Source organism: Glycine max, chromosome 15 (genome assembly GCF_000004515.6).
Source record: "Glycine max cultivar Williams 82 chromosome 15, Glycine_max_v4.0, whole genome shotgun sequence".
Classification (NCBI taxonomy): Eukaryota; Viridiplantae; Streptophyta; class Magnoliopsida; order Fabales; family Fabaceae; genus Glycine; species Glycine max.
Genome location: NC_038251.2, coordinates 51,218,841 through 51,231,472, shown reverse-complemented (window position 1 = coordinate 51,231,472; position 12,632 = coordinate 51,218,841). Strand labels below are relative to the sequence as shown.

General features: G+C 35.0%; 1 protein-coding gene across 1 annotated transcript; it reads left to right on the top strand.

Moving 5' to 3' along the window:
- Positions 1 to 1,347: 1,347 nt before the first annotated feature.
- LOC100795748 (proteasome subunit alpha type-2-A) lies at positions 1,348 to 12,180 on the top strand. Its single transcript, XM_003546760.4, has 12 exons — positions 1,348 to 1,434; positions 1,715 to 1,773; positions 1,895 to 1,971; positions 2,949 to 3,013; positions 3,837 to 3,883; positions 4,690 to 4,765; positions 8,554 to 8,621; positions 9,634 to 9,703; positions 10,229 to 10,314; positions 10,948 to 11,010; positions 11,554 to 11,619; positions 11,890 to 12,180. Exons 2-12 carry the CDS (start codon positions 1,733 to 1,735, stop codon positions 11,936 to 11,938), a joined length of 708 nt encoding a protein of 235 aa, XP_003546808.1. The 5' UTR covers positions 1,348 to 1,434; positions 1,715 to 1,732; the 3' UTR covers positions 11,939 to 12,180.
- Positions 12,181 to 12,632: the final 452 nt, after the last annotated feature.

The following is a 12,632-nucleotide window of genomic DNA, read 5'->3' as shown; positions in this document are numbered from 1 at the left end:
CACGTGTGCAAGGTGGTCGTTCTTTTATTAATAGAAAGTAGATTAGAAATTATAAATATTAGATATTAGATAACACACACCTAGTAATGTAGTAAAGAATAAAATTTCGATTAAATTCATAAAACAAACCACTAACATAAATTTCATCAATTAAAAACATGACTACATAGAGTTATCAACTTCATCAGAGCTTATTGTCACCATTGATCCATACATCAGAGCAATGATCTTTTCAACAGATCTTAGTTTTCTTGGTTTACACAGTAGGACAAGGATCTCTTCTAGAGATTGGTCTACCATTGAATACAACTCGATTGATCCTTTAGAACTAAAATGTGAAAAGATGAAAAATATCTTCCCCACATCATTGTTGTCTTTAAGATCCATATAGTTGTATTAAACACAACCATCACTTACATATACATGTTTATGGTAAAAAAATGTCAAGTAAACTTCTTTCACCTCCAACGACATCCATAACTACTTTCCTCAGAGAAACCAGTGACATTCCTTACTAATTTTAATGAATTTAGGACCATTAGAACATTAAAAAAATATCCCCTCAGAGGTTGGTACCATATTACCATAATAATATACAACAACAACGATTCCCTCCATCTTCAAAACAATCTTCTAAATATCAACACAATGCATTAGGTTGCCTCACACCACCAATAGTATTTATCACCATCTTGTACTATTCTCTTGTGACTCAATTATCAACAATGACCAAGATTGCCCTGATAAAATAGAATGGTTCAGATTGTATCAAGCTTTACAAGAGCATTACTAGCTTGTAGACCATCATAAATTTGATTGTTAAAACACAATATAAAACATTTAATCTTAATTTTTTAAAATTAAAATACTTTTTATACAAAAAAACATATAACAGAATCATGATTTCGTTGCAAAGTGGGATGAAAATAAAATAACAAAATGAATTGTACTTTCGTTAAACATTTGGGGGTGGAATCAAATATCACAATAGAATCATGATTTTGTTGTGATATTTGGGGGTGATAAAATTCCCATAATGGAATTATGATTCAATTGTGTAATTGGGGGAGAAAAAAATTTAACAACAAAAACATATTTCTGTTGTACAATGAAATCGTGTTTCAGTTGTCAATTTTTTTTTCACCCTCAATTGTACAATAAAATCACAGTTCTGTTGTGTTTTCATTCAAGGTAAAATTTTGAGATAAAACAAAAGGGCACCCGTGTGGATAGTGCCATTAGAAATTATGGTCGTGCCAATAGCAATTTCCTATCTTGATAGACCCAACATGCCGAAGCCCAGCCCAAGTAGAGGCCCGAATTCAAGACTTGTTCTCTACTTCTTTCTGTTTCTCACAGTCTATTATAGACGCACTTTTAGAAGAAGCCAACAATGGTACCATCTGCTGCGACCTCTCTTTCTTTTTCTCTCAGGTTAGTTTTTCTCATTCATTTCCCTTCTTTTCTTTGCTCCTTATGGATCGCGTTTTTTTTTTTCTTTTTTTTAATTTTTTCTCACGCCTTTTAGTTCAATTTACCCATCACACACATGCTCTAATTTCACACTTTGCCCAAAATTAATTTTTGATCTTTTTACTAGGACTGGTATGAAAAAAACCCCCTCTTTCAAGTGTTTTTAATTTTCAATAAATAGAGTAGAATTGCTATTTTTGTTTTGTTTTATGATGTGATTGTAACTTGCTTGTGAGTGCAGATTCTTGCGCGGTTTATCATGGGGGATAGTCAGTATTCGTTTTCTCTCACCACATTTAGGTATGGTTAGAATCGCTGATAACTTTTAATTTGGTTTATTATGATTTAATTATTGTTTATATGAAATAGAATGGTGTGTGCTTCAACTGATTGTGATATGTTTTGTTGTGTTGTGGAACAGCCCTTCTGGAAAGCTTGTTCAGATTGAGCATGCTTTGACGGCTGTTGGGTCTGGACAAACGTCTTTGGGAATTAAAGGTCTTTGATTATCTCCGGCTCCGTACTGGATCTATTTATGACTGATGCACTTGTGTTGTTGATTTGTTATGGGGTGTGGGAACAATGTAAATAAATGATATCTTGTTGTGTTAAGTTGTTTTTCTTGAATTTCTAATTGTTTTTCGTAACTAAAGTTAACTGGGTGGGTGCTGGGATATGGGACTTAGGTTTGTTCAGTGAGGTACCTGGGATTAGGATACTGAAGCAGTTTAGGTTTTGAATTTCACGCCTTAGTTTTCCTAAGTATTCTGGGATTTCTGAGTAAGTTTAGTGGGATTGAGATTGCTGATGGTGCTGGTAAATAGACAGAAACTGGAGTGATGTTGTATGCATCTATGATATATTAAGTTTGACCCTTGTTTGTTTTATAGACTGGTGGTGTGTGGAAAGATCACTGAAAAAAAGTGTGCTGGATAATTATTATGCTGGCACGATATGTTCTTGTTTTGTTTCCTTGTTCTAAATGAAGTATCATCTTTGTGTTAGATTATTATTATGAGAAAGAAAAATGACAGGATTTTTTATTTTTTCCCACCAAATGTTGAAAGAATGAGCTTGTATGATTGCCTTCTAATAGATGGGCAGAAGATTGTTTCGGTACAGAAAGGCTTACAGCTCTTTGTTAGGCCATTTAAGGGGCTTTGACATGATGGGGAAGTTCAGTTCTGTTTTGGGAAAGCAGTGCTCTCTTAAATGTAGAATTTCTTTGGTTGAGTATGCTTTAGAGGAGGCTAGTGTTAAAGATAGTTTGTGATTTAATTGTGTATTTTGGTGTAATTTATTTTACATTTTGGGGGTTCATTTTGTTTGTTAAAAACTTAAAATCTATGTCTGCTATTGTTTGTACTTTTTACTTTCTGATTCATTGGGTTCTTGTGTCTTCTAGATTTGATCCTGTAATGTAAGCTATAGCTTTTGCTAGTTCTAATTATAGATTTGATATTTGATTCTTGCAGCTGCAAATGGAGTTGTCATTGCTACCGAGAAGAAATTACCATCTATATTGGTTGATGAAGCATCAGTGAGTTTATTTTCCATTATTAGATCGCTTTTTAACCGTGCCAAATGGCATTGTGTGATCCATGTAGCCAACCTCATCTAGTGGGATAAGACACTGTTTTTGTTCATTATTCATGTAATTTTTTATATTTAAAAACATGTCCTATCCAAATTTCCAATATAGGAAAATCCTTGGTGTCCCTACTGTGTTTGTACATGGTTCTAACACCTTTAGTTACGCATAACCTTGATGGTCCCAATTATAAGCTACATTGCTATAACCGTTTTGTCTATTTAACTCGAACCCTGACCCCAATACACCCATCATTAATACTCCCTGATTCCCTCTGTTTCAAACACATAATCTCCTTGCTAATTCCTTGTGTTGCAAGGCTGGATTTCCAGGTTGGATCACCTATGTGTATGCTGTATAAATGCTCATATATGCTAGTCTACATCTTTGTTTAGATACTACTGTGTTCAATATTGTTTTGAAATTTATGCTGACTGATAATGTACCTATTAATGATTTTAGTACCTTACAACAATTTGATGCATGCTTCATGTGGAGCAATTCATTCTGTTAATACTGCGTTATCTTCCTAGTAATCTAAAGTATAATATATAGCATTGTTTTGCTTTACTTTTCTTCAAAAATATTTGCCAAGTGGAATGATGTGCCTGTTATATTTTGATAGTTAAGGATGTTTCAAAGTCTGGCCATTGATAAAATAATCTTTTATGTAGTTTTTGCAAGCAATTTGTCAATATACTTTTAAATTTTTTGATGTCGGTTAATTCATGATGCATTCTGTGTATTTATTCTTTGTTATATTTGATTGCAGGTCCAGAAAATTCAGTTATTAACACCAAATATAGGTGTCGTATATAGGTTTGTTTCTTTGTAATATTTAAATTATTTTAAGTTAAATATATTTTATTACATCATTAATTCATTGTATCTTGATAGTGGTTACACATAATGGCAATTGATGGCTTAGCTTTGAATGTCTTCTTAAACATGAGATGCCACTTAAGTTATCTAGACATATCAACAACTGAGGTGGGAGGCATTAGGGACGTGGCACAACTATTTTGGGGAAATGTTTTTCTGAAAGAAGTGTGAAATAGAAATTTGCGCAGCTTACTTAACACTGATTAAAGACTTACTAGATGGAAAATATTTATTTCAGTCAACATATAAGAAAAAGTGTTGTTGATGGTAAATGGTTAATTAGTGCTTGTATACTGATGTAAACAGACAGAAGTATACTTAAAGCATACTTGCAGGTGGAAGACTGTTAATCTGCATTGTTTTTATATAATAGATCATCACTGGCTGCTTTAGGATTTCAATAGATTCCCTAATGAAAGAGATTTACTGGATTCAACCCACATTTGACTATTGACCATTTTCTCATGGATGATAGGAGTTGTCTCTGAATGTAGACTTTTGAAATCTATTTTAAAACATTAAAAAGGCAATATAGACAACAGAAAAATTTCACTTTCTGTTCTCTTTTTGCACTTTGTAAGAGATAAAACTGTTGAAATAACTTATTTTCTGATGTTTAATTTGTGTTTGAAACTTCATAACCAGGCTTAGTCTACCTTTTTTAATTTCTGTTAAAGTTTTTGGCAAATGGAAATAATTATTTGTCCTTAACTTGTCTTGCAAATTTGGTCTTTGTTGTTCAGTGGCATGGGTCCCGATTTTCGAGTTTTGGTTCGAAAAAGCAGGAAACAAGCCGAGCAGTATCATCGGTTATATAAAGTATGGTATACCAAATTTTATTCCAACACATTTTTCTTACTACTGAGTTCTTGTTCTGCATATACTTAGCTAAGATGACTGTCAGCTTCACTTTGGAACTTGGTATTTTAATGAATTATATTGTCTCAATGATTGTTGTTAATCGGTTAGACATCTGTAGGTAGTTTTCATTATTTTGCAATGCATATTTTTTTGACTGAGAGTGGTTATTTTCTGTACAATTCTGTGTTTGTAACTTTCATGCTTTGTATACTTTGAGAAGGGAAACAAAAAGATAATTATAATAAAAGGATGTTTTTGAGGAAAAATAAAGAATAAAATTGATTTAGATGGATAAACAGTCAGTGCTATGTCCAAGCTAGTTATGATGGAAGGATGTCTAGGAGGAGAAATAAAGGATAAAATTCTATATATAATTGTACTGATTGCTTGAATTCATCTTTTATAATGGGATTCATCAAAAGTAGCCACCAATACATAATTAAGATATGCAAACTACTGCGGTCAGTGTTACATTTTGTCCTTACTTTTTAATACCCATTTTTCTAAGATGTGGACTAGCCAAGGAAATTGTGTCTATTTAGTGACACCTTTTGCCCAATAGTTAATTATTGAGGAGCTGGATGGGCACTAGAGAGAGAATAACTTGAGCGTTTTGTTGTTTTTTAGCTCAAGTATACTATATTTTTCCAGAAATTCAGATTTTGTTGCTTATTTGGAGGGATAAAGGAAATACTTTGAAATCTACAAGTAGTTGTAGATTTAATATCTTGATAAAGTACTGGCCGTGAAAGTGCTATTTATGTTGACAGTTTTAATGGGGTCAAATAGAAGAATTTAATTATTTCTTTCTTAAATTGAGTTTTACAACTCGTGCTCTATATAATTGTTTTTTCCGAGAGAATAGTTACAATTCTGTATCATATGTTTTCTATCGCCTGGAATTTTTAATGACACATTTCCTTTTTCTGTCAGTGAATTTTGTACTACTTGTTTGTAGGATTTATTGCCTGTTAATGTTGATTGTCATATATTGATTAGATTTTCCCTAGAACATATGTTCTTTCTGTTTGCTTTTGGTATTCTATGTTGGATCATTTGTGAAGTGTAAGTTATATCTGATTTTTTTTTGGTCGGCCAAAATAAAGATTTATATTAAATAAGTACCAGAGGTACTACAGAACAATTTACATAGCAGAAAAGGCTCCTCTTCAGTGGACCATACACTGGTTACATAATGAAATTACTGCCAATAGTTACTGATGGATGCTATCCTGCTGTGATTACAAGCCCATCCCTGATATTGGAAGCCCACTGATTGTAGTTGATGTCGAAATCCTTCTCTAAATTCTTGAGCCAAGTCCATAGTAAGAAAATTGCATCATCTAGGATTCCGTTGGCACTGAAAGAACCATTAGAGAAAATAATGTTATTTCTTTGTTTCCAAATGGTCCAAGTCAATGCTAGCCACCACCATTTCCATCTGTTAATTCTCATTGTCTCTGTGAATCCACCAATGTGTTGGAGGAAGTGATGTCTTGGGTGGTTTGGAAGAACACTCACCAAATTCACCCACGACATTGATTCCCACCAAACTGAAATTATTTTCCTGCAATGAAAAAACAAGTGACCCGCGCTCTCCTCTGTTTCTCTGCAAAATGGGCAACTAGGATCCGCTACCTCTATTTGTCGCCTTCCCAGATTTACTCTTGTTGGCAACCTGTCTCTAATCAATCTCCATGCAAATATAGCAATTTTAGACGGAATTTTTAGTTTCCACAACTCCTCAAATGCTCCATCCTGGTTCTCTACAGGCATATCCCCCCTAATGACATGGTGGCAGATTTGGCCGAGTAGTGACCACTAGGGTCTGCCAACCAAACCCACTCATCTCCTTTCTGGGGCTGAATCCTGTGACCTTCAACATCCCTTAGGAATGAGACCGCCATATCAATTTCACTATCGAACAATGGCCTCCTCCGCCTGAAATCCCACTACCAACCCGTACCTCCGAAAGCCCCTATTTGCTGTATTTTTTGGTTTTGCTGAGAAGAAATGGCATACAGCCTAGGATATCTTGATAACAACGTATCCTCTCCACCAATCCAGCCGTCCTCCCAAAATTTAAACTTATCCCCACATCCTACCTTCCATAATGTTGTGTTCTTCATCATAGCTCCATGTTGTGGCTGCTGAAACACGAACTTTAGGTCTCTCCACCATATAGAATCACCATTTGCTCTAGGTCCTTCACTTAAACTCCGCCATCCTCCATATTTTGATTCGAGTACCCTAGCCCACAATTCCGCCTGCTGATGAAATAGATTCCCTATCCATTTGCCCAGTAATGACATGTTAAAGGAATTTATGTCTTTGACTCCCAAGCCCCCTTCTTCTTTTGACAAGCATACAGTTTCCCACTTGACCCATGATATCTTGTTTTGACCATGACCCCCACCCCATAGGAAACGCCTTTGTAGACTCACCAACTTGTCCACCACCTTTTTGGGCACCCTGAAAAAAGAGAAAAAATAAATAGGAATGGATGTTAGCATTGACTTTATGAAACGTCTTTGCTTTCACTTCGTTAATTTTCTCTCACACTTAGAAATGATAGGGTCCCATGTCTGGTATCTTCTCAGATTTGCTCCAATAGGAATACCAAGGTATGTGAAAGGGAATGACAACAAGTTACAATTGAGGTAATCAGTTGCGACAATTCTCCATTGATCCGACACCCCGAAAACACCAAACCCACTTTTAGCAAAGTTGATTTTGAGCCCTGATACAAGTTCAAAGGCCCTCAAAATTGCTTTGATAGCTCTAACATTATCCATCGTTGCCTCTCCAAAGAAAATTATATCATCCGCATACTAGAGAATGCTGATTTCCACCTTGTTTTTCCCACATAAGAATCCCCTATACAGCCCCTTCTCCATGGCTTGTGACAAAATACCATTAAGTGCCTCAGCAGCAATATTAAAAAGAAGAGGTGATAGTGGATCTCCCTGCCTGAGCCCTTTCTGAGGTAAGAACTCAGTTGAGGGACTACCATTCACCAAAACGGAGACAGATGCTGATTTTAAACACCCATCCATCCACTAAATCCATTTAGCACAAAAGCCCATTCTTTTCATCATGTACATGATGAACTCCCAAGATACAAAATCATATGCTTCTCATAATAGCATGTGCTTGCCCTCTATAAATGCTGATTGCCTTTCATGTATGATACTAGGCATGACCTTCTTCAATCTGTTCGCTAGTATTTTCGCAACAATCTTGTACATGCACCCTATCAGTGAGATGGGTCTGTACTCATTCAACATTTGAGGATCCGATACCTTGGGAATTAGGGCTATGAAAGATGCATTAGAACCCCTTGGAAAAATTCCATTGACATAGAATTCGTCCAAGAACCTCAAGAAATCAGATTTAATAGTATGCCAAAATTGTTTGATGAATTTGAAGTTCAGTCCATCTGGCCCCGGACTTTTGTCACTCCCACACATCCACACCGCCCTTTTTACCTCATCCTCCTGAAAGCGCTCTACCAGAATATCATTTTGCTGGCTACCAATGGTCTGGAAGCATATCCCATCCAACCTAGGCCTATCCTGCTCTAATTCTTGGAATCTCTGGGCAAAGAACTTCCTGACTGCCTCTTTAACTATTGCCGACTCTTTTATTCAGGATCCATTAACCATCAGCCCTTTCAAACAATTATTTCTTCTGCTAACATTGATCAACAGGTGGAAGTTATATCTGATAATAATTGAAATTTGCAGGAACCAATTCCTGTCACTCAACTTGTCAGGGAAGTTGCCGCTGTAATGCAGGAATTTACTCAGTCTGGGTAAATATTTATTTGCAAACTGTCCTCTCTTTGAGATATAATATGACCCCTGTAATTTAGCTTGTGAAATGATAAGATAGAAGTTTATTTCATGCATATACATCATCATCATCATCCCCCTCCCTAAAAAAAGAAAGGAAGAAAGAAATACCCCAAGAAAAGGAAAATTGGGATGAAAATACTCAAGAGTATAATTCAGGTACAGTTAAAGTTACCGTCCTCATCTTTGAGGTATAGTTAACGTTACCGTCCTCATCTTTGAGGCTTTGTCAATTTGATCCCTTACAAGTTGTTTGGTTGAGATCAAATAGGGAGTAAAGAAGAAGAAATTTTTAAATTTTTGCGTGGGTCCCACACCTTTATCTCTCTACTTAATTCAAATATTTCTTCTCTTTTCTCTTCTCTCCAACCAAACAACCCCTTAAATGAGTGACTCCCTACCTCTGTTTTTTGTTTTTTTTCCCTGTCATCCCCCCACCAGATTTTTTTTTAGCTACTGATTCTCTCCCTTAACTTTATGACAATATTTTTTAATAATAAACTAATTATTTTGAAATCCTCCAATACTATGAACACCATTCAGATGTCTTTCAATGTTGAGGGGGATTGCTTGTTGTAATTAAATGATGACGGATTGATTTGTCAAAGTCTCAATTATCATTAGCTTCTAGAAACCTGGGACATGAATATAATTCTCTGGAAATTTAAAGCTAAACTTAAGATGCCTAAAACGGATTTATCTTTTGAAAAGAAACAGCATGAATTAATATTGATTGAGCTGTTACTCTTTCCTTTTCCTCTGGAGGTATATGTTAGATGTGACCATATAGAAATTCGATATGTCAATTAGACAGATTTTTATAGTAGATAAATCCTTAATAAGCAGCTAACTACATGCACTGAACTTAGTTTGATCCTGTGATTATTTCTGTATACACCCAACTACATTCACTTTCCATTTTTACCCTTTATCATTTTTTGAATTCTGACATTTCTGTTTCTGTCATGATAGTGGTGTCAGGCCTTTTGGAGTGTCTCTGCTAGTTGCCGGGTTTGATGATAATGGGCCACAATTATATCAGGTGTGTTAATATTCTTTTTTTGATGTAACTCTTGACATATTGCTTTTAAACCCTGGTAAATGACCATCACTTGCAATCCTAATTTGTGATTATATTGCATTGTCTAACCCTTTGTTGTGAACTCGAACTCTGTATGTTTAGCTGTCACATATACAGACTGTACGTGTAACAAGTCTAGATCTCAGAACCTCATTCATTGGTGAAATGATTAAGTGCTCCTTAGATTCTCTGAAGACTATAATTTAATTACATAAATTCTATGCTGCCTTGTTTTGCTTCACCTGAATTAGTTTTGCTTCAAATTGAAAATTGCCCATTGATTATGTGTGTTCAAATTCAAATGTGTCATCAGAGAATTGGTTGTCCATATCACTATGCATCTAGACATTTGTGTATTCATTGCATTTGTACTGGCCTACTGGGATCTCTTTGTTGTTGCATTTAAGACTTGTTTAAAGTTACTGCTTTAAATTTTAAAGAGATGGAATTGAAGGTTGTGATTTGATGTGATTTGTTTTTTTGTAGGTGGATCCATCAGGTTCATATTTTTCTTGGAAAGCTTCTGCTATGGGGAAAAATGTTTCTAATGCAAAGACGTTTCTTGAGAAGAGGTAAGCTTTTCATCAATAGCAGTTCTGCAAGCAAAATGTGTGGAGTGCATCAATTTTTTTTGTGTTTGTGTCCATTATGTGCTGTGGCTGGTACCCCTTGTACACTGTAAGTAGTGGTGAAATCTATGAAAACTGTCAATGCTGAACATTAATGTACGATATGATGACACATAATAGCTGTACGAGAACTTAAAAATCCATTGATTCTTGTAATCCATAATAGCTGAAGTGACATTCATGAATGCACACTTCAAAAATGATTTTACATTATTATGTATTATAAGAGGGTGAGCCTTGGTGCATCGGTTAAGTTGTGCTTTGGTGACTGGTTGGTCATGTTTTCAAATCTGGAAATAGCCTCTTTGCATATACGATGACCCTCCCCCATACCTTTGCATAGCGAGGAGCCTTCTGACTCCAGTGTACATTAGTTTTTTTTTTTTTTTAATGTATTATAAATAAATTTGCCTGCTGTGCCTATTTTAATGCATCTCTACAGTTGTTAATTTTGTGTTTGGAACTTTCTTTCTTTGAAGATAATTGTGATTATGTTTCCCTGAGTGATTTGAGATTCATTTGTTATACCTCATTTTCCCCATCATTTCTATGGTTGACTTGATTGTCCACTTACAGGTACACAGATGATATGGAGCTTGATGATGCAGTCCACACAGCAATGTTGACTCTGAAGGAAGGGTAGGAGCATGACATTCCAAGTTTATGCACTAAATAATTATAAAACCTTAATGAAAATGACATGTTTAACTATTACTGTCCATTAGGAGGCCCAAACATTATTTTATATTATTTGGCTATTTTCATCTCTTTTTGGTCAAATGTTATTCTCCTACCATAAGTAGTAATGCATGATAGCTTGTGTTTCACAATTATAGTCTGGGGGAGGAAAATGCATCATTGGCTAATTTGGGTTCAGATGAGAATATTGGCTAATTAGGGTATTTAAGGAAATTTTATAGTAGTGGTCTTGACAATTACCTACGGCACATCCCTCCCAACCATCATCACATCCTCTGGCTTTATTCTTTCAAGTTTTAAATCAAGCTTATATTACTTTAAAAACTTTGATAATGACAGGGAGTTAACGACCGTTCTTATTTCCCTTTATTGACAGTTTTTATGCTATTGTTTTTTATTCTCATATGCTACTGTAGTATTTATTTAGTCTTTTGGATTGTTTCTCAAATTTTCTTTACTGTTTTCTTTTGTGGTGTTTTCCAGGTTTGAGGGACAGATCTCAGGAAAAAACATTGAAATTGGCATAATTGGTGCTGATAAAAAGTTCAGGTGCATATATGCATACTTGAAATATACCTACATTGCATGACTCTCTGGTTTCTGTCATCAGTCTAATTGTGTTGATTTTGGGTTGTTCAATCTGAAATAATAAATTTGGAGTATTTCAAAGTAAAAGAGAATTGCATCACAAAAATGAGACTTTCAAGTTTTCTACACTTAAATTCTAAATCAATCTAGACTTCAAACTTCAAAGCCATCCTTTCATATTTAGATTGTTTAACTGGGTGACTTAACAATAGCATGTTAATGATGTTGCAGGGTATTGACACCAGCTGAAATTGATGACTATTTGGCTGAAGTAGAATAATCTGCAATGAAGAAATCTTGTGTTCCTGAAGTTGTTTCACAGTTGGGTTTAATTGGAGGCTTAAATAGTGACATTGTAATGGCAATAGTGAATTTGCGAGCTACTCGTTGTGATGACCAGCAAGCCTTCAGATAAACCTTTTCCAAAGTCATAAACATTTTCAAACAGACCTAGTTTGTTTAGACGACGCGGCAATGACTTCTCAATGAATATTGCTAATTATTATTTTTCCCTTTTTAGAATCTCTGATGATTGTTCCTTAAATTTATTATTTTATATATTGCCGGTTAAGTTCAATGCAATATAATTGCACTGCGATCTCAAATTCCTTTCCTGGTTCACCTTTCCTTTGCCAATGATCATGTTCATTTACTTATGCAGAAATAGACTTTTCTTTTTTTCCCGTTGGGATTTTCATATGTGAACAAGGTCCACACTAGACAGAGAGTATCAAGTGATATTATCATAAACATAACTGATCCTTTGGGGCATTGTAAATTATATAATGCCAACAATTTAACCAATCAACAGGTTAGTCATGGATATAAAACAAACTCCAATAAAATCCATCATGTATAACAGAACACTTGAACCAATTGATTGTTGCAGCGCCGAAATTGCAAAGGAAACGCAACTTCATTGATTTTATGTGACTGAAAATAATTGCAATTGTGGTGTCCGAGAAAGGTTTAAA

Coding starts and splice junctions, on each gene's coding strand:
- LOC100795748 (XM_003546760.4), top strand. CDS start 1,733: ATGGGGGATAGTCAGTATTCGTTTTCTCTCACCACATTTAG. Junction 9,704..10,228: donor ATGGGCCACAATTATATCAG/GTGTGTTAATAT, acceptor GTTTTTTTGTAG/GTGGATCCATCAGGTTCATA. Junction 11,620..11,889: donor GGTGCTGATAAAAAGTTCAG/GTGCATATATGC, acceptor ATGATGTTGCAG/GGTATTGACACCAGCTGAAA.